The 23,445-nt window shown below is 34.7% G+C and overlaps 1 protein-coding gene across 1 annotated transcript; it reads right to left on the bottom strand.

The window, feature by feature from the left end:
- Positions 1-12,274: 12,274 nt before the first annotated feature.
- Positions 12,275-21,618, bottom strand: LOC132553349 (phospholipid scramblase 2-like). Its single transcript, XM_060217582.1, has 6 exons — positions 21,345-21,618; positions 17,621-17,698; positions 17,254-17,449; positions 15,173-15,284; positions 14,022-14,121; positions 12,275-12,775 (listed from the first exon to the last, which is right to left on the bottom strand). The coding sequence occupies exons 1-6, from the start codon at positions 21,478-21,480 to the stop codon at positions 12,684-12,686; spliced, it is 714 nt and encodes a 237-aa protein (XP_060073565.1). The 5' UTR covers positions 21,481-21,618; the 3' UTR covers positions 12,275-12,683.
- Positions 21,619-23,445: the final 1,827 nt, after the last annotated feature.

The following is a 23,445-nucleotide window of genomic DNA, read 5'->3' as shown; positions in this document are numbered from 1 at the left end:
GAGGAATTTGTTGTACTTGCAATGCTAGTATATAGCTCATATATTGGGTTTTTGTTGTTTGTTTAGAATAAACCGCTGTATGTTCAGTTGAATTCATTAACTCTACTGTCTCAAGAACTAAAAGATGTTATCAACTTGACAATATGTCTTTTGTACTTTCTTGAGCCTTGCGCTTTAGACCCCAGATTTTTCGGAATCGTCGTCAGCAGCTGAAGTCTGATACCATCAAACAGTGATATGATGTAAATATATACAAAGGAATTATGACTTACTGAAATGAATCAAAATATACTAAAATGTATCATTGTAATAAATGAACTATTTTAAAACTGACCCAACTGTGGGACCATGGTTTAAAAATTCTAGTCAAAATTGATAAAGCGCCATGTCATTTTCCATCGTTTTAATCCCAAGTATCCAAGTCGAGAGATTAAAGTAATTCTCATTTAACTAAATCTAAACGGAATATCCTCATTTTGTTTACATATGAGTGTAAATATACATGTAAACAATAACAAAAATTCTCCCCTAAATGGAAATGGGAACCAGGAGATATTAAACAATTTTGACAAAGAATCTTCTTTAAATGTAAGCAATTGTTCCCCTTTTGCTGCCGACCTTCAGGTCCCTTTCGACTAGGTTTCATAACTTTAATTTGGTGTTGGTAATGGGATATTTCTGCAAAACTTTATCAGAATCACTGCAGTTAATTATTAATACATTTTATGTTAGTGCACAACGGATCAGAAAAGAGCTATAACTTTCGTTCATGCTATCTAAATGGCAATTTGAAATCCAATACGTTACCAGGTGTGGTTTGCTCACTGGCTACTTTCGAAAAGTGGATTTCTTACCATATTGCAGGAAATCTTGTTTGGGAATCGGTGTTAAAAATCAAAATCTACACAACCATTAAACAGTGTCTCAATGATTGAGGAATTCGCACCAAACGTATAATGTTTATGAGCAATCGTTGACGTGAACCACGCTAAAGGCCTTATGAAAGACTCATCTATTTCAAAATCAGTGTTATAATCCAACAGAGCAGACCTTGCACCAGCTATATCTGTTGAGGCAGTATCTTATACCTGAAGTAGCTATGGCTGTATATCATTTTATCTTCATTTTTTGCTGTGCGTCATTTTTTCTACACGTAGTCAACAGCTACATAAAATGACACGGTCGATATCAATCTTTAAAATTCTCGCGAGTGTCACAGACGATACACAGTGATGCATTTTACAATGTATCAATTATACTGAAACAAGTAATTCAATGTTGTTGTTTTTTCTTTTGCAGGTGTGGGTATGTGTCTCGTATTTTTTCCTAGCGTTTTTATAATCAATCAGTACTTTAGCAAAAGACGTGGATTGGCCAATGCTCTAGCGGGGTGGACAATATGGGCCTTCATTTTTCCTACTGCAATCAATTTTCTGTTCGAGTATTACGGATTCCTCGGAGCCTTTCTAATGCAATCAGGAGTAGTGTTACATATCATTGTATGTGGATCCCTCTTCAGACCTCTTACGATCGACATCAACAGCAACAGGTACCTCAACACCGACCTCCTATCATAGTACTCCTTTAATATTACATGTATGATGTTTCCCATAAAATATTACATTGCTATACAATGCTAAAATATTCGTTCAATTCATGGTATATTGATACTCGGCAACTGGCGGTATGACCTTTTATAGTTTCCTCAGTTGGAACAATCATACTGACATCAGCATGCATAACATATCCAATAGGACAGGACTTGTCTTGATGTTAAAGCGATGTTTTCAAAGTTCACAGTTCGAGTCAGTATGCGTCGGATTCATCTCGACACGCACAAATTTAACATCATCAGATAATATTTACTTTCGCCACCGTGATGTTTCCTTTCACTTCTCCTTATTTGGTTTTGTAAAACGGGCAATAGTGTTTTTGTCTCCAAGAGCAGCAGCCGCGTACTTATTATTTGATGACGAAATCTTCTCATTTCTTCCGTCTCACTTGGTATAACATATGTATTGTCATCGTTATGTAATATTTAGTTGGTTACCTCATTACATTGGTGGTAATGACACACTTCATAAGATATTTCTGTAAAGATGATATTTCCATTAAAGCCAAAATCTAATTTACTATCCTCTAGAATAGTCTCCCGCGTATCTTACCGTGATGTGCGGTTGTTTTCAGATCTGCATGCATTGTACAATATATTTACCCGTTGCTTCCGACGGGCCACGCAATCTCAAAATGAAGTAGCATTAACGCTGCAAAGAATTTGCACCGGCGCAACCTTTTCCGTTTTATCACACAGCTTGATTATTATTTGCCTTCGTAAATTATCAAAAATAATGAGCTGAAACACGTAATAATCACTTAGGTATCCATGAATATTTCATTTGCTGCCGCATATCACTGCTCCTGATATTAAAATATAATTTCCATTGAGGATACAATTTATTGACAGGTACTCGAGAATGTAAGTTGTGACGGCAGAAGTTGGAGTTCTTCAGTGTTTTTCGAGTATTCCATGTAAACGGCCACTGATAAACATGAGCGACGCGATATTTTTTTTTTTTTAATTGCAGAACAATTATTCAGACCATGGAAATCATAGAGACTGAAAACCTGATATGACAGTCTGTGTACAGGACTGTAAACGACCATTGTAAACAGCGTATCGCCATAAGAATGATACTGCAATAATGTATTGTTATGAACAGACTAATGAAACTTAGGAAAAGCACTATCTCCAGTGCATATTTGTACCTCTCATTGAAATTAACACATTAATGAGCTGAAATAAATTATATTTCATATATTAAGCAGTCTGGTTTCCGAGTAATACATGTTAACGGCAACTGATAAACACTTCACAAAATGATCAATATATACGTATTTGTATTTTCACTTTGCAGAACTCACAAAATTCTAATAGACACTGAAAAACCTGAATGTAAACGGCAATTGTAAACAGCGTACCACCATCAGAATGATATTGCGATACTGTATTTTTATGAGTAGATTAATGAGCTTAATTAAAGTTTTGGAAAAAGCATTATCGCCAGTGTGTATTTGTACATCTCATAGAAATTAACACCATATGAGCAACTTTGTATAATGAACAAGTGTCGTATTGTGTTATAAGCTGCAATACGCCTGAGGCGTTTACAAACTTATTCTGATGATAACAATAGTATAAATTGATCTTCTAGCACCAAAAACTTTCACTTTATAAACATCCTGTTGTTCTCTTTGATTGCTTAATTACTGTTAGCTTAAGTCTATGAAACATTAGGTATTACTTAATTTGTTTTTGAATATTTTTTTCAGAAAGAGTCAGCAAACAACAAATCCAGAACGCTCAATCAAAAGTGGCCAGGTCGATGAAGAATGCTGTAACAATACATATTCTTGCAGGAGATGCTGTAGTTACCCAAACATTAAAACGTTAATGGCGGATTATAGATTCTTATCGTATAGCATAGCTTCTGCTCTTTGCTCTATCTCTAACCAATTGATATTGGCATTTATTCCGTTGTTTGGAAGAGAGATGGGCATTGAGGCTCGAGACTCTGTCTATGTTGTTTCTGCACAAATATTTTCTGTCGGAGTAGGTCGGGTATGTTCAGGGGTGCTTTTCGATATGCAATTTCTGGCACCATATAAAATCATTGTGTATAATGGTATACTGCTGTCTGTCGGAATAACACTATGTGTTCTTCCTGTTACTGCTTCAACATTGACTGAGATGTTTGTACTATGTTCTATACACGGAGTTTTGATGGGATGCATACAATCGCAAAAACATGGCATGCTTGTCGATATCATTGACATGGAGCATATGATCAACGCTTTAGGGATATTGCTGCTTTTCCAAGGAGTTGGATCATGTCTTAGTCCCATAATTGCAGGTATATATCAACAACTTGTATATTTTTCTTTTTGTTTTATTCATTGAGATAGGTTTCATACTCGGTTAATTACAAATGAGAAGAAAATACACCATGTTATATTTTTTAGATATTTTATCCAGCTTTTATATCAAACACATTTCTTGTGTCATTTATTCACTTTCGTCCTACTTGTTTATGTTACGCGTTGTTGTTGTCTAAATGTAGGCTTTTTATTAAGTTTATTCCAAATTTAACTACAGGTTACATCACAGATATCAGTGATACTGTCAGTGGCGGGTTTTATTTCGGAGGACTTTGTACGACCGGCGGAGCTATCATCTTTGCAATGGCAAATATAGTGCATTGGAACAAAACTAAAGGTCGGCCTAAATTTGTGAGTGACATTTCGAAAATATCAGGAAACGATACGGTCCCAAACCTAGATGATACATCATGTAGATTAGAAGGCTTCAGGCCTATGAACACGTTCATGGAAACCAATGATTTCATTTGAGTTTTGCTGATTCAAGCACAATATTGCTTTCTCATGATCTTATTTCTCATTTCGAGAATAAATCGTTGTTTGGAGTGTAAACTGACTTAAAGATCGGGGTAATCAATTCTACACCTGTGTTGCAGGAAACTGAAATGTATTTCTATAAGTGATGGTATGGAACTTTAAAGCTGGCACCATGATATTCAATTGAGAGGCAGCATATAATTGCTGAGAGAAAGAATAGTTTTCTCTTTTAAAAAAGTTATGTTGCTAAATGTACCTTGAAGAACACCGTAGATATCATAATAAGTACGTCATTTACTCACTTTCATCCCAGTTGTTTATGTCACGTGTTGTTGTTTGGATAGGGAACTTGGCTTAATGGCTTCGTTAAATAGGTAAGAGTTCAACTAACTAATAAAAGATGATTATAAGAAAATAGTAAAGATTGCTTTGTAGGTCACAATTTCATCACACATATCCGACAAAATTTATACAATTTATAACAATATTTCATTTCCTGAGGAATGAATATATAATGATTATTAACAAACTTCGCCCTCACACACATACACGAGCATCAAAAGAACATGAAATACAGGAAAATATACGCTGTGTCCATCTATAGTAATGCTACAAGAAACGTCAATGAAGCAAAGTTAACACCTGCCAATACATATTGTATAGCGAAATAACCTGCATACTTTCTTGAGATGGAGGATGGCACATTGTAGCACACGGTAAGTATATGTCATTAATTGAGACTGACTCTAAAGTGGGATAAATACATAATTACAATTGAAATAATTTCATGCCAAGTGCTGAAAGTATTAACTTACACAAAATCCAACTTATATCAATATGAATAAGTCAAAGAATAAATGTGTTCTCTGCACAAAATCTAACATAATTACAAAGGAATTACAATTTATTTTCTAATGTGCCAACACCTGCGACAGCCAATCGGTGTGAAGGGCGCCGATACTGGAAGTGTTATACATCTAGTCATTACTGACAAAGAAGAGTTAATTGAATCAACCCCAATAAATTCTCCCTTAGCGAAAATTGACCAACACAAATTAATTCTTTGAAATTACATTGAACTGTCGGTGTAACGTATTATAGATTGGCAAGAGTAGTTTTTTTTAACTGGAGTATGAATATGGAAGTCAAACGCGAATTTTAGGAGAGATATTTACTTAAAAAGCTAGAACGAAAACCCGAAGACAGTAAACATAAAAAAGCAAGAGGCCCAGGGGCCTTAACGGTCACCTGAGGAATATATGTCAATAATCTGGGGATTTTAAAATGTTGCAAAAATGTAACAACACTTGTGCAGGACCATGTGTAAAACATCTGTACCAAGTTTGAACATGACCCACCCAATGGTTCTTGAGGGGAAGTCCATAATGTGGCCAGGGTGGCCATCTTGGATTTTGATTCACCCCAAAAAGTTAAAACACTTGCCAGGACCTTGTGTAGAACATTCGTATCAAGTTTCCCCTTTTCCCCCTCTTGGGGCCACGCCCTTTTTCTTCGCAAACTTGAAGCGGCTTCCAATGGGGATGCTTTGTGCCACGTTTGGTCAAAATCCATCCAATGGTTCTTGAGAAGAAGTCATTTAAAGGTTTTTACATATGGCCCCTTTTACACCCCTTATGGGCTCCAAAGGGGACATAATCCACTTTTTTCAACATAATTTCATATGACCTTCACTAAGGGATGCTTTCTACCAAATTTGGTTGAAATCGGTCAAAGTTGAATTTTTGACACTTTTGAGCGCCTCTAGTGGGGGCCGTTTTTGACCCGATTTTTTTTCATTTGCAAACTTTGTAGACCTTGTCATAAGGACCCTAAATATCAAATATGAATTTAATCTGACTGTTGGTTCATGAGAAGAAGATCTTTAAAGATTTACCTAATTTTACCCCCTTTCCCCCTTCTGCGGCCCCTATTGGGGCCCCACCCTTTTTCTTCGCAAAATTGAAGCGGCTTTCCATAGGGATGCTTTGTGCCACGTTTGGTCAAAATCCATCCAATGGTTCTTGAGAAGAAGTTATTTAAAGGTTTTTACATATGGCCCATTTTACACCCCTTATGGGCTCCAAAGGGGACATAATCACTTTTTTCAACATAATTTCATATGTCCTTCACTAAGGGAAGCTTTCTACCAAATTTGGTTGAAATTGGTCAAAGTTGAATTTTTGACACTTTTGAGCGCCCCCTATTGGGGCCGTTTTTTACCCGATATTTTTTTCATTCACAAACTTTGTAGACCATGCCATAAGGACCCTAAATATCAAATAGGAACTTAATCTGACTGTTGGTTCATGAGAAGAAGATCTTTAAATATTTACCTAATTTTACCCCCCTTTTCCCCCTCCTGCGGCCCCAACCCTTTTTCTTCGCAAATTTGAAGCGGCTTTCCATGGCAATGCGTTGTGCCAAGTTTGGTCAAAATCCATTCAGTGGTTCTTGAGAAGAAGTCGAATATGTGAAAAGTTAACGACGTACGACGCACGACGCCAGACAAATTATTTGATGGCTCAGTCGCCCTAACAAAAACCTCTTTCAAAAGCATAAAGAAAGGGTTAATTAATAAACATTTCAGAACTGGGTATCCCTACTTTACGATGAACATTGTAAAGTAACGAACCAAGTAAGGACACTAACCAGAAAATCTGTAAATTGCACGAAAAGCAAAATTAGGAAATCAAGTTAAATGAAATCCAAAGAAATTCTGACGAGAAGCAAAATTTAAAACATCAACAAAGTCAAATAGTTCTAATCTTTATGAAGATCCATATAAGGTAAACATAATCTTTCTGACCTAAACAGACTTTCTCGCGTACATTTTACCAGAAGATTACAAAACAAAGAAAGGATTGCCACACTCGATATTACTTCGGGAAAGGTGCGAACCAAATTACATGTACTTTATTTGAACACTTCAAATCTCCAGGACTAGATATAATTCATCTTAGAGTACAGGAAGAAGCATGCAATATTATATATTATCCGCTTTCATTGATATTCCAAACATCCGTAAATACCGAGAAATTAACAGGAGACTTGAAAAGCGCCAACTTAACCTCTATATTTAGACAATAAGGTTGCTTCAAAATATAGGTCAGTCTATCTTACCAGCGTCGTTTGCACGTTAATAGTTAATAATTAGAGTATATAAAGAAAGTTGTGCCGTTGTCATTTAGTGATTTTATGAAAGCACATGATAACGGAAACAACGAGTAGTCGTTATTTGACAAAAGTCGGAATGAAACGGTGTATACCACATGGATCGGTTTTAGGACCATAAAATTAATAAAATGTGTGATCTGAAGCTTGACGTTTTTGATGTTCGTTAAAGTTGTTGAAGTTATCGCGAAAAAAATAATTCCTATTTATTGAAACAGCGATTTTGACCATGGACTTTCGGACCTGAAGATCAATCCCTAGCAAGCACTTTAGATGAAGCTTTGAATGACATTTGAGTTTGATCTGCCAAATTGATCTCGAGTTATCACCAAAACACATTATGCGGAGGATATATCCCTATTGCCTTTGGCAGGCAACACAAAAAGGATTTATTGCAAATGTATTGTTGCGTGTTGGTGATAGTCAGAAATCGACGCTAGTTGGAATGGGAAAGAACGCATTTGTTTATCCTTTCATTGTTCTTCCATGGATGAACTAAAAACATGGTATGTGTACTCAGACAGAACCTATGGAAATGGAAGACTTCATTATACAATCTCCGACTATAGTAGAATCTACTTTGAACCTAACTCTGAACTTTAACATGCGATTAAGCATAAATTTCATTGCCTAGTATAGAGGAGTCGATTCGTAGTTATATAATTTGTTAAAGCGGGGTGATGGCGGACAAGTCGATTTGGAACATTCGACAGGGAGAATTCTTAATCATTTATATTGTAATGGTCATCAACTGTTGTCCACATTAATTATGAAAAGTCAACAAATAACAATTAAAAACTGTTTAATGGTCTAATTAGCAAAAACGATATTAACATTATACATACAATATTCTACAAATTAAAACTAACAAAACCGGCTAACTTAGGCATATATTACAGGTACACCCTGAGGAAATAAGAAATAAGTACATTTATATAGTTAAAAAATAGAAAGTGTTCAGATATGCGTCTCGTTATATTGGTATGGACATTCAGTATACACTTAATGATTATAACAGATTCGTGTTTTTCTAGCAGATCGTCTCTTGATTACATATTTAAACACTACTTTGATCATCTGATGGCAGTCCTCAAATCTATGTTTTCCAACACCAAGCATTTTATCTTTCCAATGACAGGGACTTGAATGATGCATTCTTTTGTAAATTTCCAGTAAATTCAATAGTAATAACCTTTGTCAATTTAAACGTTACGTTATAAAATCTTGTTAAAATAATCACCAAAATAAAGGCCAAAAATTTGTGAACAGCAAAACCATTTCTGAAGTTGTGAACATTGTTTAATTTAAAGTGTAAGAACGCTGCTCACGTATCCAGAAACGTTTTCTAGGAACATGCGCAAAAGCATAAAAACGTACAAGGCAATAGCATTTTTATTAGAAAAAAATATTGTGATTGAAATTATATTAAAATTAAAATTTTGGAAAAACACTTTTTTAACAAAAATATATGTTCAAGCTACTTTGTTTCGTTAACGCAATGACCGAAATAACATCATTACTTGAAAAACTGATTTGGTGTAAAATATTGAAATCTAAAGCTAAATGAATCAGGATAATATATATAAAATAATATTAATATCCAACCATCGTACCAGACTGTAACACATAATGCTTAAATCATTTGATTATAAATAAGCAAAATGTGTAGTTTCTTTCCTTGAAAAAAAAAAGAAAAAAAGAAAAACGTTTTTGTTTTTCAGTAAAAGATAAATGAAAGACAATTAATTTTAAATCATAATCTATACCAAGGGTAAGAAATTCCTCTGAATATTTCACACACTTAATGATTGTTTTGGTAGCAGAATGCAAAATACCTGTCAATGGAAAATAATCAAATTTCAACAAGTAAGGGGAGATAATGAAATAATACGTAAATATGGGGAGATAATTACAATAAACTAACACTGTCTTTAACAACATAGGATAACTTGAGAACAAATTAGATATGTTTTAACAAAAATTTTGTGAAGACTGACTAACTTTTTATTCCATTCCTTCTTCCCTAATAAGGAACTATTTATAATTTGCTGAAAGGGAATCAATTCTCTAACTATGCAAGCTTTCACTTTACCTGGTTAAAATGGTCATGGCAGCATAGTTTATACATTTTTAAATGCACATATAGCGAATATGGGAACCATTATAGGTAAAAGTTCAGTTTTGGAATAATGAGCTTCTTATTCTTATCTGTACGGATTATCTAAACATTTCAGTAGTCATGTGTGTACACCAAGCATGGTCTGAAGGCACAGTTTCTGAAATGTACCGCTGGTTCCTGAAACTGTATATACCGAATATTTTACAATCCAGCCTCAGTTCAGACCTTTAGAAGCCATTTTTCTTGCAGCTTCAGCCAATCACTCAGTTTCAACTGCTTAAACAAAAGAGATTTTAAATAGAATAAATGAAATATATACATCTAAATATGACCTGAAAAATATTATTCGGGTCAAAGTTATACATCTTTCAATATAATTGACATGTCTGTAAAATAAATAAGGCCATAATACGATTCATTTTCAAATATGAACAGAAAAATACTTCAAGCAAAAAGAATACCGATTCCAAATTTGTCTCCTCGAAAAGCATCTTATGATGAGATCTTTAAGCAGACAGCATAACCAACTCTAGCCCTCTAACACAGCAGGTTAGATGATAAGCTTAAAACAAGTAATTATTATACTAAATTCTACAGTAATAATACTACATATTTAAGGTGACCACGGCATCACACATTCCTTAACGTATGTACAAGACTTTATTTTAACAATATCTGACAATTTCATACTAATATCCAAGATTAAACAAAGACTAACTCAGCTTAAATTGTGAATTAGTGCTTCCCCAACAGCCTGCAATTCTTATCAGAAATTATGTCGGTATGAAATCATCTATCTGAGAGTATCTGATTAAAGCTAATTCTTTTGTTAGAAAAATGAATAAAAACACATGAAAGAGGAACTCATGCATCCTTTTCCAGGCAACACATTATTGAAACTTAAAATGATACCATTCATTTTAATTTGAATATGTAGACGTTCAAAATAGAAAAAAAAAGTGAAAATCTCCAATTTGCAGTAGACAAGTTTAAAAAGGAATGACAACCAGAAATACTGTTAATCAATTAGTATATACCACATGGATAATTAAAAGTTGTTAGTGCTAAAGGAGAATTTCACAGTTTTGACAAAAGTAGATAACACTTGCCCAGGGTGAACACTAATAAAATCATAATTTCCTTATAAAATGTCTGTAAGTCTTCAAAATGCCCTAAATAAATAATCAACAAGGTTTATATAACAAAAATAAAAAACAAAACAGAAAATAAGAACACAGAAAAAAACAATATCCTGGAAATTCATTAAGGGGGGGAAGTAGGGGGGAGGGAGTTGCAAACATTTAATTACGGAATTGATTGATTAGAAAATATCCTACTGTGTCAGATGTTACAATTCATTAAGGGAATAGTCATTCATGACAAAAAATTTTCAAAGTTATAACTGAATATCCTTAAAATTGTATTTCAGTGAGGTAAATGTGTTTTAAGTATTAACATTAAATGAAGGCAAAAATGTGAGGATTTAACATCAGCAATAACCTTGTATAAATATATCTATTATAAAAGTAAGTCAATCATATAGGGCACAGATCATATAATCAATATAGATAATATAAATTGTTGGACAGTTCGGCTTAGTGTGTATAAGGCAACAGTGCAAAAACTGTGGCTTAAATTGTCATGGTCAAAGACATATGCTTTTACAAAGCTCTGGAGACATAGACTATGCTTCTTCAAGTTTGAGAGTTTAACTTCACACTATATTTTTTTTCACTTAGACTTGTTAATCAACTGAAGGCGATTTCATCTGGTGCACTAAAGGCAATCAACCAATGGCTGAGAGTTAAAGGTGAACTAATTTATAAATCAAAATATCAAGCATAAACAAACTGAATTGTATTTGAATACATCTATTCTAAATATGACATGCAGATATTTCTTTTATATATTTTTTTTTTAAAGAATTATATTTCATTTTCAATTGAAAGCAGAATCGAGATATATATTCTCCAATAACAAATGTGTTATATATTAGCAGTGTACACATGAATAAAGATTTCGTTTTTCTTCATAGAATGATGTAAAAGATATTGATGGTTGTATGCCATTATGAAAAAGTTAAACAAGTATCATTGTTTAATGACTGTCTACTAACTTAACCATTAAATACAGGACTAATTAAACGGTATACTATTTTGTTTTTCTTTTTGACCTGGCCTAATCAATTCATTTTTTTTCTTTACCTCTTTCAAAAAGTTAAACAGATGACTTATCCATGTTGTAATTAACATATATGAGCTTAGGCAGGTAATTTTTTAAAAGCTTAATGTAACATAAAAAAATAGAAAAAATTTAATTAACAACACACAAACAAAAGGTGTTAACTATATACAATTGTTTACATCAATATCTTGGTGTTGGTATCAAAATCTGATATTGTTACAAATCTTTCAATTCCTTATCTTTCCTAAGTCCCTTATACAAAAAACAGAGAGATCTAAGCAAGTTTGTTGTCAATTGAAGCACAAATAAAAATGGACCAAGATGAACACAATTAAATAATTCTGAATATTATGATATTGAAATCCAATACTATATTGAGGAACTATTAAAAATTTAAATAAAGTAAAAATAAAGGTTAAAATTTGCATATTTTTTATCTAAAACTAATCATTTCAATAAACCTGGTACATTTGTATATAAATGAAGTCGAAATATAACAGTATCGAATACTGAGGACATTATGATGAAAGTTTGCAGATTTTTTTTCTTCTAAAATACGAAATATCAGTAAATATATAAAATAGCTGAATTATGGTTGTCGTATCTATATGGTCACCTCAGCAGCTGTGTTCCATGCTTGTCATCTTTGGAACAAAACTGCCGAAAGTCACGGTGTATTTTAGAAGGCGATAGAAAGAGGCGTTGACAATATAATTAGCTTCTTCTTCATTTCATATTCAAAAGAATGCATATGTAATGTGTAGAAGATAGCAGTTAAGACCCCTGCTATAGTGCTTTAGTTCTTCTTTGGTTCAAAGTAGTTGAAATCAATCAAGAAGGTAGCTCCCAACAGTAAAGCCTTCTGCATAACATCCAACTCCATAGGAACTACAACAGAATGGTGAAATTGACAATATTACAGTATGACACTCAACTCCATAGAAACTACAACAGAATGGTGAAATTGGTAATATAACTGTATGACAATCAACTCCATAGGAACTACAACACAATGGTGAAATTGACAATATTACAGTATGACATCTAACTCCATAGGAGCAACAACTGAATTGTTAAACAAGGACATATCATCATCATCATCATCAAGACCACACACCCATGTTCATTTGTAAAATAAATACATTGAAAGTGAGCAACATGGAATATTGGAAAAGACATCAGTCAATCAGGTTACATCAGTGCAAAGAATTTGCCAAAAAATCTTATCATTCCTTCAAAAGATAATGTGCAAAAAGAGTTCACAGAGTGATTAAAGAAATCAGTTAATCATGTCACAGCAGCCTCATTAAATATGTGTGAAATTCACTGTTAATCAAACTTGGGCAAGGGATTAAGGTAACACAGTCACCAAGCAAGTTTCATAAAAATCCTACCAGTCTTTCAAAGGATGTCATGTGGAAAGCAGAATTCAGACAGACAGAACCCAGTTGAATATCCCCTGCCAACTTTGTTGGGCAGAGAATAATAACAAGGATTCTGCAAAAATTTTACACCAAGCAGGACAAAACACTACCAATCTTGTACACCAGCAGGGTAAGAGAAAAACAATCTGTCAACTTATCCAACATCTTTGGTGAAATAGTCTGACAGCCTAGATCACTTAGTTGACAGATATAGGCTTTCTAAGATGATGATATTTTTTTTTTATTAAGTCTAATTACGAGACACAAGCAAATAAAAATGTCTGTATACAATATAATCAGGGCTCTCACATCCCATTTTGGGACTGGGGCCCAAGGCCCTTAGAATTGGAAAAAATAGCAGTGTTTTCCTTAGAATTGGAAAAACTTGGGGTCTAAATGGGGGAAAAAAAGATACTATTTTGCATTGGGAATGGGGCCAAATATTGGCCCAAGATCTGACAGATCGAGAGCCCTGATAATAATATCCATTAGCTGGTTGGACATACAGGTGAATTACAAGTTAACTGTTATGTCGCTCATCACCTGTAAGTTATTTTGTGTTGACAGATGCCGAGGTAAAATTGTGCCCTCATCCTAATTTCGGACTGATATGTTACATCACAACGTCAAAGACAAAACTTAAGTTCATTATCATTTATCATGACAATATATTCACTTTCAGCTAGGATTGGTCTTGATCATATACTTACATGTGACCTGGAAATCATTGACACCTCCGAAAATTTCTCGACATCCTCCCCAGTGCTTGACTATCTGACCGATCTGCTGACCTTTGGCAATATCTGTGATCTGTAGGTAGGAATGTACACTGAGATATTAGTAACATGTACACTTTACAGTCCCCTTTTTGTGGATGAGGCGGGGGATAGGTCTATTTTTGTGAATGGGATGGGAGATGCCGAAGGTACCCTTTTCTGGATACGGAACGAGTAATGGGGAGTCCCCTTTTCTGGGTGAGGTGGTGTTGGTAGAGATGGGGGGAATCCTTTATTGTGATTGTGGGGTGGGGTACCCTTTTGTGGGTGGGGTGTGGTTCGGGGTAGGAGAAGTCCCCTTTTGTGATTAGGGTAGAAATTCCTGTTTTTATACTTTAACCTATGATGTCACATCAACTATACAAGGCTAGCAGGGTAAGAGAAAACAATGTCAACTTATCTAACATCTTTGGTGAATTAGCCTGACAGCCCAGATCACTAAGTTGACAGCTACAGGCTTTCTGAGATGACTTTTTTTTTAATTCCGTCTTATTACCATAAATGATGCGGTAAATATTTCTCTTTTATTCCATCTTCCTAGCTTTCTAATATAACATCCTTTTATCTCAATGTCAAGCATTGTTGATATGTGATCATGTGATTAATATAAATTGGGACTATTTCAGAGATATTTCTTCAAATAAAAATTTTCAACTGACAAATATTTCCCAAGTACTTCTTCAGATAAAAATCATTATGCAGTATTTTGAAATAGGGAATTTCTATAGCAGTTTTTCAAGGTGAAATCACTATTTTGATTCTATAGGGTTAAATGTTTTTTCTATAACAGTCATATAGTATCACATTGGCAGCCTTGCAGTAGTACCATAATTCAACATTGATTATTATATGAAACAAGGTAATGAAAGCTAATGTATAAATTTTCAACACATCTTTATATCAAAGATAGCGATTTTATGAAATGGGATTTAAATATTATAAAGTCTCAAATTTCAGAAGTTTTTAAACAAAACATGGTGTTTGTGTGTGAAATTTAAATCAAAAAAATATCCACAGAACCTGCATTCTTCAAATACAAATTTCTGAGTAGATAAATTGAAAATACACGTTATCAAGTATTTTACCGTGAACATGATGTCAGTACATGGGCAACAGAAACAGCATTCTCCATCTATCTGGAATAATGGAGTCTTCTGTGCATCGTAAACTTCAAACTTGGGTTTCCATGGTGTCCATCTGTTTAAAAAAATTGTTTCATAAAGTAACACTCGATTTCTAGGTTTTAAAATTTGGGAAAAAAACAATTAATGGTTGTGGAGTGGAATTTATACAAAGTACTGGAAGCACGGAAATTAATGACCAGATCCAGCTATGTAATTCAACATACCGTATTCGATCCATTGCACACCCAAGGCAGTTAAAAAATTACAATTAAGGGCGGGGGGGGGGGGGGGGGCCACTTATTAGAGACCATCTTAGATGTAAAAGGAACACATTCAGTGCTAAAAAATCGGCCTCCACCAGGACTTTCCATCTCCTTTTTGAGGCGTTTTGTAAAGAGGTTTCAATTCACTCTTTTTGTCTCCAATCGCGAATTCGCTTCCTATCTATACCGTACTGCTTTGATGTTTTGCTATTTCCCCATTCCTTAGCAAGCTCCACAACTTTTAACTTGAAAGAAATTTCATACGACTTGATTCGGCCCCCTTTGTTAGATTGTGATGTGTCTGTGGTCACTATAATTTCAGTGTCAACCTCTATGTAACAAGGTTCACTCTGTCATTATGTGCTCGTTGATAAATTGTTTCAGAACATCTTAACATGATGACACGAATGGGAATTTTTGTTCATGATAAAGATATAAAATTCCATTCATACTTGCCTGTTTTAGCACAACTATTTCATTTGTCATTTGATATCTAACTGCTTCATTTCTTTCTGTCAGATAATCTATCACACATGAAAATATCATTTCTTAATCTGCTGTATCAATGGCTATCTTACCTGTTTAGTAATGGACTATGCCTATCCAATTGTCGTTACTGTGCCTGAGCGTGCGACACCAACGGTGCACAAGGTAAAGGTCATCTAACAAGTGGTTTAGGAATGTGTGAAAAAAATGTCTTTTATGTATGAATATTCATCTGTGGTCAGGGGATATCATGCTTATAGAGAGTGTTGAAAAACCATTCATAGGACAGTGCCTTGATACAGTTACTGAGGGTAATAATCCGTTTGACAAGTTTGCAATCAGTGTTGTGAAAGAAGGGAAAGCAGTGGGTCACATTCCAAGTGAACTGTCAAAAACAACTGATTTTTTTATCAGGCATAGTGGGAAAATTGTGGTAGTAGTTACAGAGGACACTTATCAACATTCCTCTGTTGCTGGTGGACTGGAGATAAACTGTTTTTTTATGTTTTTCTGGAGTACATCTCCTTATCAACCGACTAAAAACAATTCTTGATCGTGACTAATACGTAAAGTAAATCTAGACTTTTTGGTATCTGAAGTGGGGAGGAGGCACTTATAGGGACATGGACGCTTACTGGGTCGAATACAGTACATCTCCTGCAAACATGTGCAGTAACAAATATCATGTATTTAAGAATTTAAAATAAATGTGCCTTTTATAAGAATTATTAAAATAGCAATTTAAGGCAATTGATTATAAAAGCCTGCCATGTTATACCAAAATTTACTGACAACTCAAGGAGCTGTCTGTAATGTAACTGATACTTTTTAAAGTTGTACTTACATTACACATTTTTAACTGAGTTCCGCTTCATATAATTCATAAATTTAGTCTGAAGTTTTTTTATTTTAAGCGAAGTGGAATAAAAACATTTTCCATATTGGAAAAACTTTCTAATCCTATTCATCACAAAATCTTTTTTCCGATTAACAACGAAAATGTGCTCTTCCGTTTACATCCTTCGAGTTTGTCATGATCTACCTTTATGTCATTGTGACATAAACAGCTAGTGATCAGCAATGTTATTTTTATCACCGCAACATCGCAGTTAGACTAAAGATGTTCATACTGAGAATTTTTGACTACAAGAAGCTAAAAAGATAGCATTTTAAACCAAGCTGACTGTCCCTAGTGGTGTTACACACAGGACAAAAAAAGCCAACCAAATATTGACAGTAAAGGAAATTTTTCAACTGTTTTACATTCAAATTCATGTTACTACAGATACATACAACTGCCTCAGCCCACCAACTGAAAGACCAGGAGGCGACATGATGTCCATTTCCTGTAGATAACAGCACCACATGAAGCTAGCCTGACATCTAAAAGGCCGATACAGCGAGATCAATGGCTGAAAGTTATTGTCTGTGATGTTCATTGTGAAAGGTCTGGAAGGTCCACATAGCTGTCTCGTACAGCAATCAGTGTCTAAAATAGGAAACATATGAAGTTCTTGCTAATACATTATTACATTAAACATCTTACCGATCTGTATTTTTTGTTTTGTTGATTTTAAACTGGATGTAAAATGAATACAAAAATGATCAGGATACATTTCATATCACACATGCACAAATACTGACTACACATTCCACATACCCTCTTTTGCGTACATGAACTGCTGATCTTGATTGTTGCAGATCTTGTATTTGTTATTCCTTTCAAAACCAGTGGCAACTGAAAATATAAAAATACTACATTTTTGTCATGTTTCAAAAAATAAACCCTATTGCATCAAAATCCCCCCCAAAAAAAATTTTTAAGACATTTTTGAAGACCAATGAGCAATAACAAAACATTTGGTGTTTTGTTGTATAATACAGCTAGCTTTAATTCAACCAACTGTAACTGACCATGACTATGAATATAAGGCCACATAAATGTATATATATGCCTAAAAACTACTACAGAAATGTTCCCACATTTACATTTCAGGGCGGTAAATTTTATTAGTGTCCAGAGCTAGTAAAGCCATTTTTTCAATTGTCATGATGTTATTTTTACCCAGAACTTAAAACTTTAATTCTGCTTCTTACAATAGCACTCCAGATTGGGGTGTTTTTTGAGATGTCAAATTAAAACAAAAACTTTGGTATTTTTCAGGGATTCTGAGGAATTTTTTCTAACTTAATCATCTTGCCGGACTTTTACTCGAACCCTCCGCCTTTTCTCAGGAAAGGCAGCCATGTCAAGTTTATTTGTAGGCATTATATTCTGTACTGCATCCTTTATTAAACCAATTGGCCTGGCGTTGTATAAGTTTGAATTTTTACCCTGGTTATTTTCATTAAGTTTCCACATTTAGATATGGTAGGGGATTCCCATATTGTGGCAGATTGACCTATACAGGGTTTTCCATAATTTTGTTGTAGTAGGCTGTGTAGTGAAAGTAGGAGGCTGGCCTGCCGTGTACGTGTAGTCGTGTACGGAACATTATTACGGAACTGGATTGGTGTAGGCGGCCAAATGATCAGAGTAGTCAGTCAAATTGGCCGGAGACCAGCTCTTATAGAAAACCTTGCCTATATGTATAGATCCAACTAACCACAGATGTTGAGCTGGTTGGATTTTATTTGTGCCAGAACGGGTAGCTGGATATTTATATTCATAGTTCAGTGGGTACCTGCATCATGCAATTATGAAAAAGACATATCAATCTAAGCATTGTCATGTTTTATTCAGGTAATCTTCATACATTTTAAACTTTCTTCTTTTTGAATTCTGACCAACTCGCAATCCTCAAGAAATAGCAATAACAAAAATTGTTTACGGACAGACAGAGAGACCATGGATCACAGATGTAGGGTGATTTGAAAAGCCAATGATCTTATAATTGCGGGCTAAAAAGTGTGGAAATCCTTTGTTTTTCAAATATTTTTTAAGGCTATTGAAGGAAACCTGACATTGGTATTTATATAGCCCTTCCTTGAAAATTACAGTAGGCTGCAAACCATTTCATCATCTGATTTATAGACACCTGAGTATTTTTCTTTCATGTTAGCTTAAAGTACACACATAGTGTGCATGTTTGCAAAATTTGTGTAAACTGTACATTTAAAACAAGCTTTTTAAATGGAATGGAGTGAATATTGCTACACAATATGCAATATGTTGTTTTTTTGCTCTGCCTTAATTATTATATATACCAGTACATGTATGTGCATATACAGCCAGATATTCATGTCCTGATTAAAATACAGGATAACCACTTGTGATAAACTTAATTTATGACACATCTCAAGTGCTATTAATCACTTCTATTGCACAACATTCAAGTAAACAAGTATACTGAGTATTGCTGGAGCAAAGCATATCCCCTACTAACCCCCAGAATGCTTGTACATGTGCCCTACTAGCCCCCAGAGTGCATGTACATGTTCCCTTCTGGCCGCCAGAATGCCTGTATATGTCCCCTTCTGGTCCCAATAATGCCTGTACAAGTCCCCTACTGGTCCCAATAATGCTTATAAATGTCCCCTACTGGCCCCCATAATGACTGTACACGTCCCCTACTGGCCACCATAATGCCTGTAAATGGCCCCTACTGGCCCCTATAATGCCTATAATGTTCCCTACTGGCCCCCATAATGCCTGTAAATGTCCCCTACTGGCCCCCATAATGCCTGTACACGTCCCCTACTGGCCCCCATAATGCCTGTAAATGGCCCATACTGGCCCCCATAATGCCTGTAAATGGCCCCTACTGGCCCCATAATGCCTGTAAATGGCCCCTACTGGCCCCCAACACTATTACATTAGTACACTTTTGACTTTTAAATATGGTACTGTTTGGTGGTAATTTGGAAAAATAGTATACCATAACATTGTAACTGATTTTAATATAACATACATAGTATTCAGGTCTTTCAGGTGAAAATACAAATAAATATATTATTTTCTTATAGGTACTGTCAGTTTTGCTAACATATATTGGTTTATCAAACTACAAATTTTAAAAATGAGCTACTTTTGGCTTCAAGTGCTTTCAACAGTGATAACTGTAAACACTACAAAAGGCTAACAATGACTTAAAGTGTCATTTGACAATTGCTGATGAGGAAGTAGAAAGATTATAATTGTTAAAAGCATTTAATAACCTGCACAATAACAAGTGTCAATATAAGTGTTGACATGTCCAGCATCAAGTTTACACAAATAGTTCGCCAGAACAAGTCATAAAGGATAATAATGAAATATGAAATTACATAGTGGGAATCATATATAAAAAAATCAAAACACAAGTAATTTAAAGTACCTTGACCTGCAACTCTGATGTTGCAGTCATTGTGACTATATAAATGGTTACTGGTATTTTAGTGATATAATAGCTATATTTCCAATTCCTGTGGGAAGGTTCAAATCCAAGCTAAACAACTAACAGGGAAATGGGATGGTTCAAATACATGCTCATGAGCGATGGGCCTCATCAGCGATACATTGATAAAACTTTTTGTGACTATCAATCTTAAGTGTCCATGTTCCGAAGTTGTACCAGTATTTGGCTTAGTAATAAAATTCACTTGAAGTATTGCTACTTTAATTCAATTAAATTGCCTTTGTTTAACTATTGATAATTATGCAGAGATATTATAAAATTAATTGCCAGCATGTTTTTTTTTTTTGTAATTTGGAAAAGGAATTAATATTTATAAGCTCTAAGCTTGTTTCCCCATTCTATAAGTATCATATGATATGTATGTATTAAATTGTTGAATATTGAATACAGAAAATATGGCTAGTTTATGGTAGCCTTAAACTTCATATCATTCAGTAGGCCTAACACGGTAGCTCCATTTTATGAAACGGACTATACCTTGTTCAACAAGTGGGGTATATGTACTTACGTACCCGTATTATCGATAAACGTTATCTATATTTAGATGATAAACTTGGTGATTTAAAAATTTGACTCTAGCTTTCCTTTCCTGTCACATCACATAATACTCATTGATACATCTCTCATGAATTACTTAAACGATGGCATTTCACGATTCCGAGGTCTTTCCATAATCATGAAAACACAGTAGCCTAGTGTGCTTGGTCTGACCTACATATTGACAGGGACGTAGATAACAGTTATATGATATTGATCGTCTACTGCATACAAGCGTAGCTTATTATTTATCACTCTGTGATGATCTCGTTTCCTAACTAGATAATGCATGTCACTCAAAAAGGAAAGAAACACACAAAAAACGCGCGAATCAACAAGGCACGTGCGCGTCAAACGAGTCTGCAGAATAAAGAGAATTGTGAATTATTATGTCATATCAGAACTACACGATGTTTTTTTAATAACAAGAATTTACAAAATTTGACTTACCTTCTAAGATGTCTAAATGTTGGTGAATTTTTATCTCATTAAGTCCAGCTAAATACTGAAGACCAGGGGGTAAACCCTGAACATTTGGCGGGGGCATACCAGCCTGCATTTGAATAGCCACGCCCGAAGTATCCATGCTGAAAGTCTACAATGTATTTCCGTGCTCCTTAGAAGGATAATATCCCTACGATTTGCTCAAATGATAAAACTATTCAGGAACGAAAAAATGAAAGTAATACCACCTTAGTCGACAACAGCCTGCGGGGACCTCCCCTACGCGCGCAATGACCGAATTTCACAATATTTGTGACCACTATCATCAGGGTTACTAAAACGCTTTAGACTTGCTCAAGTTCGGATTTCATTTCAGTGGTTTTGGACAATATCACGCGTTCGGAGTCGTGTTTTTGACAAACGGCAGTAGGCCTAGTTTATCGTATATATATTTCTATATGGCATTAAAATTGTATAGTCAAATCTATATAATAAGATAGACATATTTAAGACAAATTAAGGTCTACTTAATTATTTTACAGACGTACAGTACAGGTACATGAAAGCTTCCTGCACAAGTTTGCTTGGATCATCACATCATTTACAGCATAAATGTATAGAAGTTTTTTATTCAAACATATTTTAATAAGTAGCAATAGGATTGGGCACACGTTTTAAAACTGATATAAAGCCCTCTCCAAACAAATTGATACACACACATTACATATACAAGGTGACAGTAGGATTTAACGACAATGAAACAGTTGTAAACAAGTTGAGAGATGGGGCGGAGGGGAGAGAGGACGTGGGGTGGGGGTTGAGGGAGGCGGAGGTGTATAACACGAGCTTTATACTTTGTATATATGTAGATCATGCATTTGCTCCTTCTCCATGCAAGCGAAACAAGTGATACTCTGTCCACGTGCCTAAACTCTCTAATTGTCAATGTCTATCAGTTCACGTGCTTCCTCCTTGTCACTCGTTGCTTTCTGGAATATCCGTTTCCACTTGTTCGCTTGCACAGAGAAGGAGCAGGTACATGGTACACATATACAGATGCTTTTCCATTACAATAGTTATATCGTATTTCATCCATAAAGATATCACTCATATTAATAAAGTAGAGTTACAGAGAGTCCATACATGCAGAGACATATGTGATATATACGTCTCTGATACAGGGTAGGAAAGGAAGGGGAAAGAGAGAAAGAAAAGATGAAATAAGAAAACAGAAATGTATACATCAGGATTGGAGTGGAAAATAATCTGTCCTTTGATAGGGTGTGCAAATAAAATTAATATAGATATTAATACAATTTCATATACAACACGCATTCAGGGGGTGACTCATGCTATGAAAATTAGTATCAATTTGTACATTCTTGTAACTGGTACATTGTACAGTTGTATGGAGGAAGAAAGGGATTGATTACAATTACTGAAAGGTACATTGAAATCAAGTAACTTTGTTGTAATAGGTACATTATACAATTGTATGTGAGGAAGAGGGACGAGGGGGTTGACTGATACAATGAAGACAAGTATCAATTTGTACATTCTTGTAACTAGCATATTGTACAATCGTACGCGAGGGAGAAAGGTGGGGTTACCATAAGTGAAAGGTACATTGAAATCAGGTAAAGTTTTGTAAAATATATATTATGCTACTGTATGCGAGGGAGGGAGGGAGGGGCTGATGCAGTGAAATCAGGTAACAGTTTGTAATGGGTACTATTATGCGAGGGAGAGGGGGGTGCTTGTACAATAACATCAAATACCTATTTGTAAGGACATGTATACAATGTATATATATAATAGATAAATATCTGTATTTTAAGTGTGATATCAATATGATTTTATTAGCTGAAAACGGATTAAATCCATGTACATTTATGTGTTAGTTTTTGGATCTGTTTTATTATGACAGGTGAAGTACAGGTTAAACTATGTCATATACTAATATATTTCAAATTCATGCAAGATTTTGAAGTCTAATAGTCAAACTTATTAGATAACAAGGTCTAAAACATTTGATATTGCTATATTGAACTCACTGAATCAGGCACTATTCAAGAGCGAGAGTCCTCAGGGCGGAGCGACGGGAGGA

This window comes from Ylistrum balloti, unplaced genomic scaffold, assembly GCF_031769215.1.
Source record: "Ylistrum balloti isolate Yb309-2 unplaced genomic scaffold, AGI_CSIRO_Ybal_v1 Utg370320, whole genome shotgun sequence".
NCBI classification, from domain to species: Eukaryota; Metazoa; Mollusca; class Bivalvia; order Pectinida; family Pectinidae; genus Ylistrum; species Ylistrum balloti.
Note: the sequence above shows the minus strand (reverse complement) of the source record. Positions and strands in the feature narration are given on the sequence as shown.